Source organism: Sparus aurata, chromosome 11 (assembly GCF_900880675.1).
Source record: "Sparus aurata chromosome 11, fSpaAur1.1, whole genome shotgun sequence".
NCBI classification, from domain to species: domain Eukaryota; kingdom Metazoa; phylum Chordata; class Actinopteri; order Spariformes; family Sparidae; genus Sparus; species Sparus aurata.
Window position 1 is genome coordinate 11,671,800 of NC_044197.1, and position 19,278 is coordinate 11,691,077.

Genomic DNA, 19,278 nt, shown 5'->3' on the forward strand with positions numbered 1-19,278 from the left:
TCTGATTGCCCACTTCCAGACCACAACATATGCATAAGCAGATCACTTTGCCTTATTTTGAAGTCCTCCCGTCACACAATAATTAGTTTAACGCAAATAAATGTTTGGCTTGTGATGTCCAAAAGGCGACAGTCAAATCCATTTCAATGTTCCAATAATCAAATTGAAATGGAGTTGGTCTTTAACCTTTCAAAATGAGGAGGAGAATTAGTAAATGGAAGGCGCAGTGGTCTGTGTCGGTGTTTGGTCTGTGATAGGAGTCTCATGTGAACGCATTCAGAGGCACTGACGAGCCCCTCCGTTCTCTGTTTGCCCCGTCAGGCTCTGGGGTGGACGATGCCGTGGGAGAGGTGTCCATCCATGTGGAGATTTTCACTCACCCCAACACCGGAGAGCACAAGGTCACAGTGAAAGGTAAAGGAAAAGATTCATTCATTTTTTTTTATCCTGCTTGAGAATTTAGTTACTTTATCGGAAATCATTTTTTAAGTCAGCCTCCGAACCCTGGTTATAAGTTATTAAAGTCACGCCGCTACTGAGCTTGCATATCAACAGATCCATCTTGATGATTCACCAATGAAGATCGCGTGGTCAGGTTGTAGCTAGTATGTGCTAGTAAGTTCCTCAACACCGTCCAGAAATATGCACAACCAAAATCACAGAGACAAGAAGTGTTGTCAGTAGTATTCCAGCATCAAAACCGGCATGCATGAGTCAGTTTAAACCTCATTTTATCAAAACAAAGACAGTGCTGGAATGAGCCAAGAGCCTTTAATAACAGCTAGATACTCCAGCTTTAAATAAATCCATGAATCTAGATGCCAGTAAATCCTACACGCTGGACCTTTAGTAACAGCTACGACTAACAAATCCTGTGATTCTATTTTGCCAGACACGGTGGCTATAAAACGCGCTGAACCCCCTTGAAAAACCTTGCGTTTTATTGTTTTATTACATCAAAGTAGATTTAATATGACCTGATGATCAGCGGATCAAGAAAAGGACAGTTTTCTGTGCATGTTGCATCAGTATTCACCACCCTTTAATAGGTCACACTGTGATTTACCTATCACACAAAACTAATAGGTAAATGAGTCCAGATTAGTAATAAAATACACGTTTTCCTGTGTCAAAGGCATTGGGAAAGTCATACGTGATAAAGTCATAAAGGCTGGTGCCTGACTGCTTTCCAGCTGCCAAAGAGAAATATGACTTTGTAATGAAATGAAATCCCAATTCTCCTCCTTCGCTGTCTCAACAAGTAGCTGATTACTAGGCCTGAGGGAGAGCCAGTATTTTCTTGTTCTGAATTTTCACCTCGCTCACACTTTTTCTCACTTTTCACACATTTTCTCCACATCGATCTCTCTCTCTCTCTCTCTGTCTCTCCCTCTCTCTCTGTCTCTCTCACCCACTCCTCCGCATTCTCTTTCCCTCCATTTTCTCTGTCTCTCCTTCTTCCGACTGCCTCAGTGGTGGCTGCCAACGACCTGAGGTGGCAGACACAGGGAATATTCCGGCCGTTCGTGGAGGTCTACATCATCGGCCCTCACCTCAGCGACAAGAAGAGGAAGTACGCCACCAAGTCAAAGAACAACAGCTGGGCTCCTAAATACAATGAAACCTTCACTTTGTGAGTGATAATGCTGACAATGATTCTTCAGAGACCTATTACGCTCTTTCCTTTGTTCCCTTTCCTTCAGTGTGTTATATCGGTTCTTGTGCATAAAAGATCTTTAAAGTCCACATCAACAGAAGCTCCTCTCTCCCACAGAAAAGCCTGCGCCTGAAACGCCTCATAATACCGTGACTTTGTGACATCACACTACGTCACTACACATTTGCAACATTGCCTTGGCGGCTAGTTTGGCTTGTAAGAACTGATTTAGCACAGCTGCTCTGATGTTTTTAGTGGTGTTGGGTCAGGCATGTGTGAACCGACCAATCAGAGCAGACTAAGTATCCAGGAGGAAGGGCCTTAAAGAGACAGGAGCTGAAAAATTGTTCTGCAGACCTGGATAGTTTGAGAAAACTGATTTGTTTTTTGAGCATTAAAGCATGTAAACGAATTCTTGTAGTGACCCGAAATAAAATGATGAACCTGAAATTGATCATAATATGTCTCCTTTAAGGTTGTAGAAAATGAGAGTGCTAACATATTGTTGACTCCTCTCTCTTCTGCAGCACTCTGAGTAACGAGGTGGGCCCCGAGTGCTACGAGCTGCAAGTGTGTGTGAAGGACTACTGCTTTGCGCGAGAGGACCGCACCGTTGGCATGGCCGTCCTGCAGCTTAAGGACGTGGCCTCCAAAGGCAGCGTCGCCTGCTGGCTGCCGCTGGGCAAACGCATCCACATGGACGAGACAGGCCTCACCGTGCTGCGCATCCTCTCCCAACGCAACAACGACGACGTGGCCAAGGAGTTCGTCAAGCTCAAGTCCGACCAGCGCTCTGCTGAGGAGGGCCGTAGCTAAGAGACCGAATTTTGAAAAAAAAATGTCTGAGGCTCGATCAGACGTCGCCATCTACTGCCCCGGGGCTCTTCCTGAGCCACTGCTAGCCACTGCCCTGACGATCCAATGTTGTAAAAGCACAGATAAGACAAGAATCACCACAACATCCAGTGCTGTAAATACATTCATTTCAGTGGAGAGGACACTGGTGCTTAACATCACCACTACTTTTCATCAAAAAGCACCAGTGTCTTTATTGTTGCAGATGTTATCAGCCATCCTTTTGATGAAGAAAACATAGAGTTTAATCATATATCTGCTCTCCTCTCTCCGTAGAGGCGAAGCACGCCATATACACTCACACCTCGTTCGACTGGTTAGGGTGAGAAATATCTCGTAGCCTTTAATACTTGGGCGTTCTTTCTCACCTTTCCTCTGCCTTTTTTACTTTTACCCCCTTCCACTCTCCGGCTCCTCTCGTCCCTTCTCCCGCCTCCCCACTGCTCGGAGAAGGGACTGCAAGTGCCAACAAATATCGCTGATATAACGCCAAGACCAGCCCTAAGCACAACGGGACCAAACTGTCCAACTGACCCATTTAAAACGACAACAAAACGGCTGGGAGGCCCCAAACATTCCAGATATAACAGGCGGGGAACAAAGCACTATTTAGTTTTGGTAATGTTTAATATTTATTTATTGCTTTCTTCCAAATTATATTTATATTTAAATATATATCGTATTATATAATATATGAAGGACATATTCAGAGTTATATACAGGATTATTCAATGGACGTGCGGTACTTGAAAGATTGTCCTTGTCCGTCTTTATGTCCGTCTACCCTGTAACAGAGCACACTGCCTGACACCCTCAATGCCTTCTGTCTTGTTGACCCTCGTACTCTGTGTGTGTCCCATATAGTGACCGTGTAAGAGATGTTAATCTGATGGATCCATCAGAGCGTATGCGTGTGCGAATGTACAATCTGCGTCAGCGAGTGTGTTTGTAAGACGTTCTAATGTTGACCTCATGTAGCCGCCCGTGTTGCCTGTTACCCGCAAATGTAATCACAGGAAGCCATCACACAGAGGACGATGTTCATATTCAGATACGATTTTCTAAGTGTCTTTTTTTTAGTGGAGGATGCCTCTTGTAGTTTGTTTTTATTGTTACTGTAAACATTCCGCAGTTAAGAAATACAAATTGCCAAATCAAAACATGAATGCAAGGAGATGATAAAAAGCCGAAGTCAGGCCCCATTTTGAATTGTGCCATGAACGACACATCAGATGTTTGTTAGTTTAAAAGATTGCCATTCACAGTTTGTCATAAAACTAATTAAATATAAGAAACTGAGTAATTATAAAGACTACACAGCCAATGTTGTCTCGTTGAACGCTCACCAAAACCTGTAACGTGCAGCTGGTCCTGTATATTAGCAGCTCACAGATCGGACAAACTCTGCTTTCACATGAATGCAGTTGTTAATAGGACCAGATTTATTGTTGCGTTGGTGTTGCGACTTTAACGACTTGGAAACTTGTCTTTTAAATTGACAAAAATCGAAACGTTATTTGTCTCTCTCCATTCACTACCATGGCACTACCGCATATTGTTTCTGAAATGAGGTCGACCATGGGGTCCACCGGAAGAGGCGTGACTTTTGCTCTTTATACAGAGGTTACAACATCTCACACCCTGCACCCCAGGGAGAGTGAAAATCGCTAATGATCTACCAACCATGATCCCTAATGATCAGAACTACAGACGCTCGAGAAGTCAGACCTCTGCTAAAGGGCTGCAGATCCAGACCCACACCAGGTCTGGAGCTGACATTTAAAAGAGGGCCTACTGTTTAGTAGAGATTTTAGAAGCACAGGGGTCTTTAATGCACCCGTAATAACACATTTATTCTATGATCCTTCTTTTGTCTTTCAGTAATTGTTTATGGAATGACAGTAATTACAAATCAACCTCCAGTTAAATGTATTTATTTGATTATGTAAAAACAAAATGTTTTGACTTTGAGCATGTCTCTTAATTCTATTTTCATGAAAAGACTTATTTATCTATAAAAGTTGTGTATGTTTTCTTCCAAAAGCATCCAGCGGAAATGGATGTAGTCCTCAGACTCAAGGAAAAAGGGTCCAAGTTTAATAAAAACAGGGTGTTTTTCTCTCTTTTCTTTTTAAAAGTGGGAACCGATGAGGGCCTCTACCCCCGAAGCACCTGATCACAAAAGAATATAATTTAACAAACCCCGTCTTTTGAACAAGGTGTAAGAACTGAACTCTATGCATCTAATCTTTAAAGATCTATGTAGAGGGAGTCATCTTTTTCTGAAGCAGTCTTATAATGTTTACATTGTGGATTATTATTCTTATTATATCAGCACAAAGCGTTTGTCTGATATGTTGTAAATGCCGTCTATTGTAATGGGCCAAATATCACAGCTGTCGTAGAGCTGATTAGAGGCTGGAGTTTGTTTGTACAGCTTCTCAGTGCAGAGGAACATAATCTGGAGCAGGGAGATCAATTGTCGCTGACTGGCACTGTAAATAGCTCGGATGTAACAAACACATGTCGGACTATGTGAAGTGAAGTTTGCTGCTCTTTTGTAGACTTGAATTTTGCTCTGGGTGACTGGGCAGATGGGATTTATGTTTGTGTGTTCGGATGCCCTATTTGGATATGTAGCTATTATTGAATGATATGAGGGGGGGGCCGCGTACACACTGGAGATAAAGAACATCGATCATTTAATGGGCTTGATTCAGAGCCAAATAAAAACACAGCAGAACAACTACCCATCCACACGTGTAGTGTCACTCTCTGGTGTGTAAAGGGTCTTTTACCCGAGGGGACATCCGCACAGTCTTTTAATAACTTTAAATAACATGTACACAAACTGTCACATAGCTGAAAATGCCACGAAAAAAATCTTTATTTATTGCTGTTGACAATGATACTCTAGTCGAAGGAACTCCTCCTCCTGCAGAGGCTCAGTTTGCGTGTTGGGGTATCGGACTGGCATGTCGAACAGAAAGGTGAGGACGAGGATAAAATGTTAGAAGCACAACGAAAAGCACACAGACACAAAGTGGACAGACATGCATGATCTGTTCTGTCCAGACAGACACAGTCTGCACAGCGAAGCCGGTCCTGTACTTCCAGAAACGGTGCATGATAGGGAACAATAAAACAAAAAGAAAAAAATGTGTTGTGCCAGCACGCATAATTATTTGATGTTTGATGCCAATTGTTGTCTCCTTTTATTTTGATATTTTCATTCTTGTTTTCTATTTTTCAAATGTTTGTGAATATATAAATATGTATTACTGATGATGATGTGTAGTGGTACAAAGTACTCGCATGAGAGTTTTTTTATACACGAGATGTTTCTAATTTTTTGGGTTGTTTTTTTATTCTGGTTGTTCTTATTGGGGGCCGAGGTGACAGGAACTGCAGTCTCATTGTGTTTCTGCTTCCAATAAAATATGAAAAAAGAAAAATAACGCCTTGTTTCATTCCTTGTTGGTCAAACCGTACTGAGACATGGCTGCACCGTTTCCCATTTGTGACTTCATCCAAATCTCTGCTACCTTTTTTTTGTTCTTCAAATTCCTGTTCCCCATTATCCTTCGTGTCATTTTCATTTTAGCAGTTAGTTAGCTGACATGTCAATTTTAGACATCACCTCTGACCTTTAATTGCATACAGACAAATCCACTTACAATTAACAGATTAGTGAAACAAGTATATGCTGCAAGTATATTGAGCTCACATCATCTCCTGGTAGATATTTAAATTTCAAAAAGGACTAAATTCAACAATGTGGGCGTTAAATTTGCTTAAACATGAATATATTTACTCCGAAGCGGCCCCACTGAAGAGGTCTGGCATCCTGTTTTTCAGACTCTGCGTAGAAAGGAGATCTTGAGGGAGTCTGGGATGACTAACTGCTCGGCATGGAGGACGGAGGGAGGCGAGTAGGGAAATGTGACAGGAAACACTCGTCTCACATCCATTAGGAGATGTTGAGGATGACCGTCTGAGCGGCCTTTGAGAAGCCCCTAGGAGAGAAAAAGACGGGACACCGCTCACACGAGACACTTTATTAACACTAATATAAACACATTAAACCGTGCGGGTGTGGACAGTACCTGGACGGTACGGATGAAATTCACTGTGACTCGTTCATCGAGGTCGCTGTGGGGCGTGTAGAGGGTCAGAATCTTCACGATCTGTTAAACAAAACACATCAGCAGGCAGTTAAACACACTGTAAGTGCACAATGGTTTTTACTGACGGCAATCGATAGAGCCCCACCTGCTGGCCGGACAGGGCCGTGCAGGTCTGAACGAGGGCCTGTGCGTCCCCCTCAGTCTTCTTGCCCGCCTGCAGCAGCTGAACCGCCTGGATGAGAGGCTCCAGCGTGGCCACAGCGCCCCCTGCCTGCAGACCTCGGCTCCGCAGCCACTCCTCCAGCAGACTCACATTATAGCTGGGTGACAAGAGAAAGATAGGCTGATTAACAAGTGATCTAATCTGTTTACATGCACCATTACATGGTAACAAGTAAACAGCAATGCGATATATGCATTAGCTCTGCAAATTTTTTTTTTTACATTATATGTACACATATATTGATGCAGTTGCAGGGACGTATTGATGGTATTATTGTGGTCATTTTCGCGGCTGTAGTTTGAGATGTTATATTTTCTCCTCAAATGTAAAAGAAATTAATCAGCAACTACTTTTAAATGACATTAAATTGCAATTTAAGCTAAATAAAATTAAAATGTATAGTACTAAAATTAATAAAAATAAACAGAATCAAAATCAAAAATTAACTTAAAAGAAACCAGTTTTTAATTCAACTAAAATAAATAGATAAAATGTTGGGATGCTGCGTTTCTTCTCACTTTGCAGGCATCAAAGTCATAACATTAAATTTCTCGTCTTTGCATTGTATTCATTTGAATATACAGTAAACAGCATTTTAACTTATTTTGGATGTAATTGAATTGAATTGAATAGTTTGAGTCTTTCATTAATCAAAAATGCCACACATTCCAGTTGAGTTTTCACTGCTTTTCTTTGTCTTAATCACATCACCTCATGGTGGTGATGGCATGGCATGTAAAAAAATGTTCCATATTTATACATTTATCTGTGCGTATCTCTACCGTATCTGCATGCCACGACTCCAGCAGCACATGTCTTTCCTCAGCAGCAGGCTGTTGAGAGCGGAGGAAGAGATGAGGTAGGTGAGCTGGTGGAAGGCCTGCTCCATCTGTGTCGGGGGCAGATCCTGACGGGACAGAGCCGTGTGAAGGGCTCCCAGCTTCCTCAGCACCGACGCCATGGTGGGAGCATCTCCTCCCACAGCCCTGGGGTCTGAGCCCGCTCTCTTTCTGGATGTTACCAACTTCACCGCAGAGCCGGACAGTCCTGGGATGATCTCGCTCTCCAACAGAGCAGGAACTGAGGGAGAGATGGAGCAGGAGGTGAGATAAGGGAAGCAGTGAAGGGCAGAGCATTCATTACAGTTGGTATCGTGGTTACCTATGATGTTTTGTAGGTGTTTTTCAGTGATGGAGAGGAGCTGCTGATAGGCCTGGATGCAGAGGTCACTCAGGGCGCGGATCAAGTCACTCACATCAGTGGTCAGCGGAGCCAGTTCGTCTGAGTCGATCGTCTGAAAAGTGATCATTCAGCCATAGATTCATACAGGAAATAATGCTCCCAAACACTATTAATTCGATTCATCAGAAACTAGTATGGAAACCTCTAAAGATCTAATTTGTTATTCTCTCCTGTTCATGATTTACAGATGTAATCTCTGACATTTCTGAATGAAAGGCCTGAAAATAATTATACCTTTGTTAAATTTTTTGTTGAGTCATGTAGTTTACATTAACGGTCCTCTAAACCCACTGACATCTGTAATTTTATCAAAGGTGATGGTATATTTTACTGTGTCACTATAACTTCCAGGGATGATATGTCAGAGATTATGTGATTAAACACAACATTTATAAATCTTTCAAGCATTACCTTTGCCCTGACTATTTCTACCTGAGTCACATCAAATTGTTAACAACAAAGACAAAATCTCCCATGATCCCATGCTTCTTCAGGATATCATATAGTCTTGTGTTTTCATCAAGAAGAAGAGCAGAAAAAAACAGGCCACACTAATCTTTGTAAATTCCTTATTTTTTCTTTCTCAGCTATGAAACGGAAAAAAAAAATGCCAGGTGAAAAGGTTCTGGAAAAAAGTTTTTCAAGGTGCCTCTGATTCACCCTAATCTGCCTCTGATTGGTTTACCCTGATCCGTCCTGTCTAAACCTAACCAATCCAACCAACAAAGGCAGCCATATATTTTTGCCCAACTGCCAAAACTTCAGATTGAAGTGAAAAAGTTACTCAAATCAACATTATGTAGAAATTGGCACAGTCTCTGAGAGCTACACGGTTGTCAAGAAGTTCCACATGTTCATCCTACCTGTTTCGGGGAGTGCTGGGTCAACAGGTCGTGCAACACACAGGCGTTTTTCAGCCACAGAGCCGTCATATGTACATCGTTACTGTGTTTCTGGAGGGACAGACAGGATTAAAATATCGTCACTTTCAGACAGAACACTTAAAAAAGAAAACACATTTCTCAGTGCTCTTGTGTGCCATGTTGAAATATGTGCGTGTAGTTTACTTTCTCCTCATAGGGGCCAGATTGTTGGGGTTGGACACGCACGTAGGACAAAACAATCACATAAGAAAGTGTTTCAAAGTCAGCTGTCGATGCTTCTGTGTAAGCTGCAACCTGCCCGACACGAGGTGATCTGCCGGTACGTATGCAACCTCAACCATATGGTGCACCGATCACGTTCAGAAGTCAGGTTACCTTCAGAGCTGCTTTCAGAGCGGTGACAGCAGCACTACAGAGCGAGCGAGCGTGAGTTTGGTCTCCGCTGCAGTCGGCCTGACGAACACAAAGGAAGAGCACGCTGGCAGGCAGACCAGGAGGCAGAGACAGGGCGCTGTCAACCCGGATGTCTGTAGCACAGACAGAGAGAGCAGAAGTGTCAGGGAGAACATGAGCAGGTCACATTTGTCAGCAATAGAAGAGTTCGTAAAGTTTGTTCTTGTGAGTCACATCATGCTCAGAGGCTACAAAACTCTGCTCTCACAGTCCTGTATACTGGTTCCTAAAGCATTACAGAATCATCTTGTGTGTAAGAGAGGCAGGAGATGTGACACCATAAACTTGAAACAAAAAAGGATTCAAATATATTTAAAAACTTTTCATATTGGCACATATCGGACAACTAAGGCAGCGATATCAATATATCTGTGACAGGCCAACATCGGCCGATGGTATGGGCCACCCGATCTATCAGTCAGGCTCTACATAAATACTTACAATTCTTATCTTCTAAGTTTCTACTATGGACCTGATTCAAATTACCTTCATGCAATTCACATTTACATAACTTATTAAACGGTCCCTTCTTGATTTTAACAATGGCAGATAAAGATGAGTAAGTCAGACAGGGATCAATCTCACCCGTGATGAGGTTTTTGATTAGCTTGTTCTCATCTCTCTTTCTACACTCAAATAACCCAGTGACCGTCGCTGGCTTCCGTCGGGACGGACAGGGGGTCGTCTCTGGGCTGAAAGCTGACGGGAGAACTAGAAAAGAGAAAACATGATTCAAATACGGACACAAATACTTTATTCTGAAAGCACATGGCAAACCAAAGTTGAATTTTAGAATTTCAAATTTCAAATTGTTTTGTAGTCAATCTGAACAGATCTTACCTTGTGTCAGGAGTTGTCTGAGTGACACCGTGTTTTTAAGCTCCTTCAGCTCTCTCCTCAGTCGAACACACTCCTGCTCCTTGGCCTCCAGTAGCTCCTGCACCTCCTTTACACACAAACACACACTTAGATTCAAGTTTACATTTCCCAGCTGCTGTCAACCAAACTGACTTTCGGGAAAAACAGTAGACAGGGCTTAAGAGGTGAAAGATGAGGGAAAACATAGAAAGGCAATTTTTGGGAAGACGCTGGCGCTGGAGGTGTCTGCCTTCATAACTGGTACCTGGTGCTGTGCAGCAGAGGAAGAACCAGAGATGGCTTGACTAAGCTGCCTCCTCAGAGCCTCCATCTCTTCCTCCTTCTGACTGTGCTGGCAACGCAGCTGGCCCTCCAGAAACCTGACAGACAAGGGGAGAGGTTCATCCACCGAATGTAAATCTTAACATGGAACCAAAAGGGAAGTTCGCAAGTGTGTAGACTGACTTGTTGGCCACTCGTACAGCATCGTAAGCATGGGCCAGGTCCTCTCCCTTCATCTTCACTGCCGTCGCTTTGGCCACCTCCATCTTCTCCATCAGCTGATCCTGTCAATGCAAACGTGACATTTTGGCTTCATGAGACGATGTTGCAACTTATAGAAACCCAATTTTTTTGCACAAAACTCAGTGGAAGTTTTGCTTTTCCCTTCTTCTACATCCTCTCACCATTGGTGTTTCAGAGCTCCATGTTGAGACTCTCCCGTCTACTGGAGACGTCACACTGACCCTGCGGACCTCCTCCGGGGAAGGAAAGGCAGATGGGAAGGGTGACAGGGAGAGAGGGGTGAGGGACTGGGGTGTCATCAGAGTGGGCGAGGGAGGCTCAAAGGTCAGACTCCGGGTGGAGTCGGTTCTTCTGTGGCCCTTGGCGTGCTGTTGTGAGGAACCATAGATGGAGTTTTAAAATGTTACTTTTGTCTGGAGGTGTGTGTGTGTGTGTGTGTGTGTAAGTGTTTGTGTGGTTGTGTGGTTGTGTGTGTCAACCTCAGTGAGCAGACTCATCTCCCGCAGGTTGTCGTATCTCTGCTCCAGTCTGGTGAAATCTCTCAGGAGACCCTGATACTTTCTTCTCTCCTCATCCAGCGCTGCCCCCAGAGCTGCACTCGCCTGAGACACAGCCTGATTCACACACTCTGCACACACACATACCAAGAAAAATAAAAAACGGGAAAAAACACAGATGGATGATAGACTTTAAGGGTTTGCCTATGAAGAAATGCAGACTATATGATGCTACCTTCTCGTGCTTTTTCTCCTTCTAGCAAGCGAGCAGAGAGTTCCTCTTTCTCTTTGTAAAGACTGTCTTTTTCTCTCTGCAGGACTTGCAACTCCTTGAATATGAGGGAGAATAAGAATAAACGTTTCAAACTCATTAAAACTTGAGTGCACAAAGCTTGTCACAGAAAAGAACACGTTAATTATGAGCCAACTGGTCTTCTTCACTCTTAATAATACCACCATCACCAGCACAGTTTGAAATGTGACGAGTTATTGTCGGGTCTGTAGTCCTACTTGTGTGAGTTGAAGGATCTCCTGCGCAGCCTTCTCCTCAGCTCTCCTCCTTTCCTCCACCTCCTTCTCGCTGATGACAGTGCAGGGCTGAGGCTTCTCGTGTTTCTGGCTCTCTAGTTTCTGTATCACTGCCTTCAAAGCCTGCAGCTCGGCACTGGTGGCCTCTCGCTCTGCTTGCAGGGTCTCCCTCAAAGCTGCGCCCTCTCGGGCCTGGACACATACCAACACAACTTTATCAATCATCTTTTGACACAGACATTTTGGAGCTACACAAGGGTCACATCACTGGATCAAACTCCTTTCACCCACCCCCTGGTCTGCTCTCAGCTGCAGCTGCATCAGTTTGACTTCCATGCCCTTGTTGAGCTCTCTGTACTTCTCCACAGAGCGGGCCTCGGTCTTAAGTTTCAGCAGCTCTCTCCTGGCAGCCCTGCGGCGCACACAGCACTGCATGAACACGACCGCCGCACGCACCCGCCTGTACGCCCGCCTCGCCAGCCACCCACGCACTCTCGCCTGGAGCAGCACGGCAGCACGCTCTGCGACCAACTGAGGAAGGAGAAGAGGGTTAGGGTCATTACTTCAGGTTAGGTCATATAATAGATAAAAAAAGTGGATACAAACAATCGAAATTGCAGCAGCTAATGAAGTGGTCAAAGCTGGAGTTAAATACTGACCAGTCTGTATCTGCGGCGCTCCAGTGTGCCCCTGGTGAAGGCCTGGATGGTGATGGTGGCCTGTCGGATCATGAGAAACAGCTGTCTGACCACTACCATGCGGTAGGTCTTCTGGATCACCAAAGCAGCCTTGGAGTAGCGCAGGGTCAGAGCCAGCCTGCAACAAATATGACAAAGATGACATTCAAGTGCAGTACATTTCACTTAAAGTTTTGGAATAAACACAGACAAATCACACAATCATTTCTTCCTCCATCCTCACCGTCTGGCCAGAGCTCCTCTCCAGTATCTCTGTATGGTGACAGTCGCCCAGCAGATCCTGGTGTATCTGGTCCGGGCCAGCCATCCTCTGACGCGGCTCTGGATGATCATGGCAGCAACACGCAGCTTCTCAGCCCTTAGCCTCTCCAGAAAGGCCACCTGACCAGCACGGAAGAATACTTTGGTCTTTCCGAAGCAGAACTGGTCCGGGTCTGGGATGAGCTCAGGCAGGGCCTGTCTGCAGGAGGCCTGGGCCTGATCCAGGCTCTGAGGGCCTCGGAGCAGAAGGCGGTACCTGCTGAAGAACTCCTCGTACGTCCATCTGGACACAAAGATTTTTATTTGGCAAACTTAGAGAAATCTCAAGATAGAACAGTTTGGTGAATGTCCATGAAGCTGCTCAGTACCTTGATGGAAAACCTGCAGCACTGATGCGAATTGTCTCCAGCACCCCACAGGCTCTCAGCTGCTGGACTGTCCTCCCGGGATCAAACCTAACAAAGCATGGCTGTCAGGTCGCTCACTGCGCACACACTTAAATGTATGTCAACTCAAAATTTTGTGAGGAAAAGCCAAACAAAGACGTACAAAAAGGGTTCTTTGAGGTCGTTGGGTTTGATACAGCGGACGTAGTGAGGAGTGGTGCTGTTGAGAGTGTCCATCAGCATCTGTAAGGACTGACGGAACTGAAACAAAGCACAACGAAAACCAAAGTGTTAAAAGGGAAAATTCTCCACTCGATCCACGAAAACACAGGGATGATACATCGTAGCGGCTCACCTGGAAGCCCACAGTTAGTTTGTGTTCTCTGGTGGCTCTTTTTCCTGAGCGAACACTTCCGTTAGCCACAGAGGAGACGTTTCCCTGCTGCTGGAACAACTCAGCCACCAGCTCAGACTGACACACACACAAACACACACACACAAACACACACTTTAGTCACTGGTCACATAGAAATTAAACAAACTTAAGGAATGTAAAATATAACATGTCTACCTGACTTGCTTTGAGAATGTTAATGAGCTCCTCGAAGACTGTGTCTCTGTTCTTGTCTAAAAAGCCGTCACACTCATACTGCACCTGATGACAGAGACAAAAAAAAATGTTCGTGCAAATGTTGATAACATATTGTTATTATTGAGGCTTCTCCCCGGAGAACTTCATACAAATACTCTACAGTTTCTGTCAAGTTTTCCCAGTAATCAGTGTGTTGACCTTCATCACTCACCGTGTCAGCAAAGTGCAGCACGATGAAGGCGCTGTTGGACATGCGAGGTTTGCGGAAGTGAGGGTGGGGCTTGCCAGTCAGGTGTTGGTCGTACAGCTTCCGCACCCAGCTCTCATCTGAACCTTTGGGCATCTGATGATCACAGAGAAAAGAGCTCAACACACTTTCAAGCGATGAGATAATAAAGAAAGGAGATGAAAAATATGTATTTTTCATTTCAGAGTGAACGGTCCCTTTAAACATGGTGTACAGACTGAGATTGAGTCAAATGAGAGAAGGAGAGGACGACTGACCCTGCACTCCTCATCTAGCAGATCAAACAGGCCCAGTTGTGCCTCTATGAGATTGATGCACTGCTGATTGTCACTGAACTCAATCCGGCTCCAGACCAGCTCCTCCCGGATGTACTCCTCCTGCTCCAAGTGGAACACGTGCTGCAGACAAAACACAAAATAAAAGTCAGAAAAAAACCTAAAGATGGAGACAATCGCATTAGGGTTCAAGGAAGCAGATGAGCCGAGCGTGCTGTGGATTACAAACGCTCGGAGAGATTAACACAGTGAGGCCAGCGGGGTACAGACAACAGATCATCACGCTGGGAGGACAGTCTGTGAGTAAGGCAGAGCAGCATTACAATCTTTTGTAATGAAGAGGAATAAAAAAAACATTATTCTTTAAAATCAGAACATCATAGCGTGATTTTGGAAAAATTTTACCCCTAATAATGTACACAAAACAAGCATTAAAATATGCATTAACCTGCAAAACAAGAACAAAAACAAGATGGATATTCACACTGAAGAGAAAAGAAGAAACATCTGCTTGTCTCGTGACTTACCCTGTTGAACTGTTGTTGCAGTTTTTCATTCGCATAATTGATACAGAACTGCTCAAAACTGTTCCGGTCGAAGGTTTCGAACCTGCTCAGAGAGATAAGACAACGTCAGACTACAGGATAATATCTCTAGTGGGACTAAATAGGCTTTGGATTCAGGAGCATCCAGTGTCACAAAGCTCGTGGCTCACCCATAGATGTCTAACACCCCTATAAATGATCTGGCCTTCCCCCTCTGGCTGCGCAGAGCGGAGTTGAGCCTCTGGACGGTCCATGTGAACAGCTGGCCATAGATGTGTTTGGCCAGCGCGTCTCTGGCTCCTACAGCCTGCTGACCGGACATGGGTTTGATCAGCATCTCTCCCCCTACAGCCAGTCTGCGATGACACAACCAGTGGGCCATCTGAGGTCCGTCCACTCCTAACAGCTTGGAGAAGATAGCCAGAGAGCGGTCGCCTGCCTGAGGGGGGGGGGGGAGAGGACTGAGGTGTAGTATATGCATGTGTGTGTTATAGAAGAACTAAAGCTTCTACAGAGGATAGTAGAGATAGTGTACAAATACATCTCTTACATCAATGTAACCTTTGTCAGAACTTCTCCCACTGATTTGGATGTTGACATTCCCCAGGTGCAGAACAGCCGCCAGGATCCTGAAGAGCTCCATCTGCTGGTCAGGCTGCACACCTGCATTAAAAACAAATACAAGTTTTATCTTCATAACCAAGGACATGATTAAATTACGTGTGTGTGTGTGTGTGTGTGTGTGTGTGTGTGTGTGTGTGTGTGTGTAATTACTCTACCCAGAACGGTGAAAGCATTGCGAGTGCGCTCCAGGTCAGACAGATCATCAGTACCAGAGATCTGCATGTCTCCTCCCTGGTTGGTGTAGCGGAAATGCTCAGGTGCATCTGGAGCAAAACACAAGACACACTGAGCCTGCATGCGTCATGGACATTTTCATAGAGCTGTAAGTTGATTAACTGATTGATATGTATATTATGTGATAATAATTTACAAGTGCCAAATTCTCCCATTTAAAAAAGTGAATATATTCTGGTTTCTTTTCTCCTCCGTGACAGTAAACTGAATATTGATTAGGTCAGGGACAAAAACAAGACATTTAAGGACGTCACCTTAGGATTTGAAAAAAAAAAAAAACATTTGTCATTGAGAAATTAATCAACAGACTAATCAATATTAAAAAAAAATTGTTGTAGTTGCAGCCCAACATTATGATATACATTGTGCTGTTGGACTCAGAAACAGTCTTACCCAGTTTAAAGGATCTCATTTCTGGCAACTCTCTAGAGGCACACAGCTGGTAGAAGATATGGTAGTTCCTCTCTGCAGATGCCTGACACACACAGTGACATATTACCTTGTTACAAAAGAACTATTCTTATGTGCAAACACGTTTTTATCATGATTCTGGCTGAGGAACACACTTGGAAGACGACCCTCGACTTCTCCAGGAGATACGTCCTCATGTTTGCCCCGATGATGTCCCCTTTCCTGCCGAAGCCGATCTCGATGTACTTCCCAAAACGACTGCTGTTGTCATTTCGAGTGGTTTTAGCGTTCCCGATAGACTGTAGACACAAGCACGTGTTATTTGCATCTTGAAAAAGCAGCAGAACTGACTCCTAAAAACTCTTATTCCTAAGCATTTCTGTTCAAGCATCCATCACCTCCATTATTGGGTTGGAGGCCAGGACCCTCTCCTCCACGCTGGTCTGCTGTGCTGCTCCTCCAACCACAGCGAAGTATCTCATGGTGAATTTGGCTGAGACCGTTTTTCCTGAGCCAGACTCTCCACTGATGATGATGGACTGGTTTTTCTCCTCCCTGTACACACAGAGAGTGACCATCAAATCTAATACAGTCAAGTTGAGACAAGACAGTTCTTATAGGAAATTGCTTTTTTTCTGAAGTTTGAAAGGTCAGCTAACACTCATGACCTCTAGCCATCGACCTCTGACCTGGTCATGGTGCGGTAGGCTTCCTCAGCCACAGAGAAGATGTGAGGTTCCATGTCGGCCATGTCCTGACCGCTGTACGCGTCGATCACCTCCTCTCCATATATGGGCAGCTGGTCGTAGGGGTTGATGGCCACTAACACAATACCTGTAGGACAAGGAGAGACGGTGATTGGTTAGGTGATTGATTAGATTTAAAGGAACAGTTCACCCCAAAATCCAAAATAAATATTTTTCGTCTCACCCGTAGTTCTGTTTATCTATATAAATTGTTTTGGTGTAATCTGCTAAGTTTTGGTAGAATAACGGAACTCGATGGCCATGTCTCTTTCCAGAAATCATGACCCAGTTGTGCAAGATTATCCACAGACCTTGGTGAGAACAGTTTCTCGTAGAAACAATTTTCTTTCTACTAAACTACTAAACTACAACTGCCAACCATATCAGCACGCAGGGGAGAGCATCATCCACCCATGGATAATAGGCTAACTAATTAAGCTAACTTCCATTATAGCTCAGTCAAAGAGGAAGACGTTAAAGTTTACGTCAAGGACTTAAACGAGCATCAGCCTCTCATCCATGAGTAGATGGAGGTTTCCTTCTGGGCAGTGAGTGAGAGAGTCATCTAGTTCCAGTGTATTTGAATTTGAAAATTAAACAAAGCACATGTCAGTCATAATTATAGTGGATATAAAACACACAACCCATTGTATTTTATGGCGATTTTAAGACATCAATTTTCATAACAAAACTATAGAATTTGATAACTTAAAGTGTGTGTGTGGGTTTTCCACCCATCGTTAAAACAAATATGTCATCACATCTTAAACCAGTGTCAATGAGGGAGTTGCCTCGATGGCTCAACCTTTGACCTGCTGTCATATAATCAACATTATGAGCTGTAATCATGCAGACAGAAGCAAACAGGAGCTGCCTGTAGCTGGCACGAATCTCAAAGACCTTCTGTCACTCATGTCGTCCCACTTCTAGCAGGACGATCATCCCCGTGTGTGTCTGCTCCTTCAGTGCTCACCACAGTACGTGTAGATGCTGTTGTAGTCCAGGAATCGAACCCGCAGGTTGTGCAATACCGCGGGTTCATGGAGGAAGCTGAGGGCTGTTAGATCATTCTCCCCCTCCAGGATGTCGGGGTTCCCCAGCGGTGGGAGGTCAGAGGGGGACCCCACTGGGTACTGGACCTCCTGCAAATGGAGAAGGAAGTTAGGAGTTCTTGTTGTGGAGATTGGCATTGTTCCTTATAATGAGGACTACCTGCTTGTCCCACCTTTCCATTAGTGAGCTGCAGCGGTAGATGTTTCTTTCCAGGACTGTAGTCCTGGAGGAGAAGTGCTGACACCCAAACTGCATCTGGGTCAGGAATCCACACACTCGCTCCCTAGCAAAGGAACAGAGCTGTTTGAATTATATAGGGAAGGACATACTGCAGGTTGAGCACACGCCACTGTACAGGACACATTTGGAGCTTATAAAAGAGAAGATTTTCATTTCGTAATATTGCATATTCTGTTCCAACACTTCCCGGCCCCACCCAGACAAGACATTTGTCACCCATCAGCATAAAACGGCTCTTAAAGAGTGTTAAAAATTAACACCGGTCATCCTGCATGGATTAGCCATTATCTACTTCGAACATGTCTGATTTGTTTATTAATCTGCCCATAGAATAGATCAAGTTTTATTCCATTTATTTTTTTTTATATCCTAGGTAGCAATTTACAGAAATAAATAGATAGAAAAGGTCAGACTTTTGGAGAACACACAACAATCAGGAAAAGTAACCATTCTGGCATTATGACAGATTTTTTGAAAGTTTACCTAACTGGGAAGTGTTGACAAGCACATACCAGACATGTAACACAAACATAATAGTTCTCAGCATTGATAACGATGAGAGCGTTGTTATGTCTGTATAACGTTCAGTTCCCATCACCTTGTAAAATGGGGGGGGGGAGAGAGAACAATTCAAATCAGCCTTACCTTGCTGTACAGCTCCAGTGAAGCCATCTCAACTGCTTTAAAGCATCCAAAAAGACATAATTTAAAAAATGCTACAGGAACTGTCTGTTTCCTCCACACCGCTGCACGAGAGCCGCTGTATGTCCCGGTGACAGTATTCTGCACTTTGTCCGGGCTCACACAGAGGCATGAGGACTGTCAGGTTAACTGTTAATCTGAGGGAGGATGCAGTGATTGGATGTTTGAATCATTACTGCAGTAGAAACCTACTTTTAAAAACACACGTTTAATTACTTTAGGGGGGCAATGTGAAGTTTTAAGGAAGACATTTCTTTATGTATAAACAAACTAAATAAACAAACTCTCTTTGATTGGATAAACAGCAGCACAATTTCATACTGTTTTACTTTGGTTTGTAGCAGTGTCTTTGTGTGGAACATGCTCTCTTAAGTATTTTGGGCTGCATCTCAAAATCCCTCTGATTGCAGTGGAT

At 44.1% G+C, this 19,278-nt stretch overlaps 2 protein-coding genes across 12 annotated transcripts in view; one reads left to right on the forward strand and one right to left on the reverse strand.

Annotated features, from left to right (window-relative positions):
- The window catches only part of unc13a (unc-13 homolog A (C. elegans)), a 50,918-nt gene extending 44,951 nt beyond the window's left edge, over positions 1-5,967 (forward strand). For 7 of the 10 annotated variants that reach the window (XM_030432570.1, XM_030432573.1, XM_030432571.1 and 4 more), the window contains 3 exons: positions 322-414; positions 1,474-1,633; positions 2,185-5,967. In XM_030432570.1, coding sequence (XP_030288430.1) covers positions 322-414; positions 1,474-1,633; positions 2,185-2,473 — 542 coding nt within the window. In that variant the 3' untranslated portion in view covers positions 2,474-5,967. The remainder of the gene's footprint in view (positions 1-321; positions 415-1,473; positions 1,634-2,184) is intronic. The other 3 variants (XM_030432574.1, XM_030432572.1, XM_030432576.1) reach the window with 1 other exon arrangement.
- On the reverse strand, positions 5,382-19,210 carry LOC115591010 (unconventional myosin-Vb). Of its 2 annotated transcripts, XM_030432581.1 has the most exons (36): positions 19,193-19,208; positions 18,807-19,000; positions 18,094-18,204; positions 17,842-18,010; positions 16,812-16,956; positions 16,521-16,677; positions 16,278-16,421; positions 16,105-16,186; positions 15,633-15,740; positions 15,404-15,516; positions 15,024-15,292; positions 14,836-14,917; positions 14,291-14,431; positions 13,998-14,129; positions 13,766-13,849; positions 13,550-13,666; positions 13,358-13,455; positions 13,177-13,263; positions 12,771-13,091; positions 12,509-12,665; positions 12,141-12,380; positions 11,832-12,041; positions 11,557-11,650; positions 11,304-11,452; positions 10,986-11,192; positions 10,765-10,865; positions 10,565-10,679; positions 10,282-10,387; positions 10,027-10,152; positions 9,364-9,515; positions 8,968-9,057; positions 8,024-8,156; positions 7,645-7,942; positions 6,785-6,959; positions 6,619-6,699; positions 5,382-6,528 (listed from the first exon to the last, which is right to left on the reverse strand). In XM_030432581.1, exons 2-36 carry the CDS (start codon positions 18,831-18,833, stop codon positions 6,367-6,369), a joined length of 4,983 nt encoding a protein of 1,660 aa, XP_030288441.1. In that variant the 5' UTR covers positions 18,834-19,000; positions 19,193-19,208; the 3' UTR covers positions 5,382-6,366. The 2 variants fall into 2 exon arrangements, with proteins under 2 accessions (XP_030288441.1, XP_030288440.1); XM_030432580.1 differs by having other exon boundaries at positions 18,807-19,210.
- Positions 19,211-19,278: the final 68 nt, after the last annotated feature.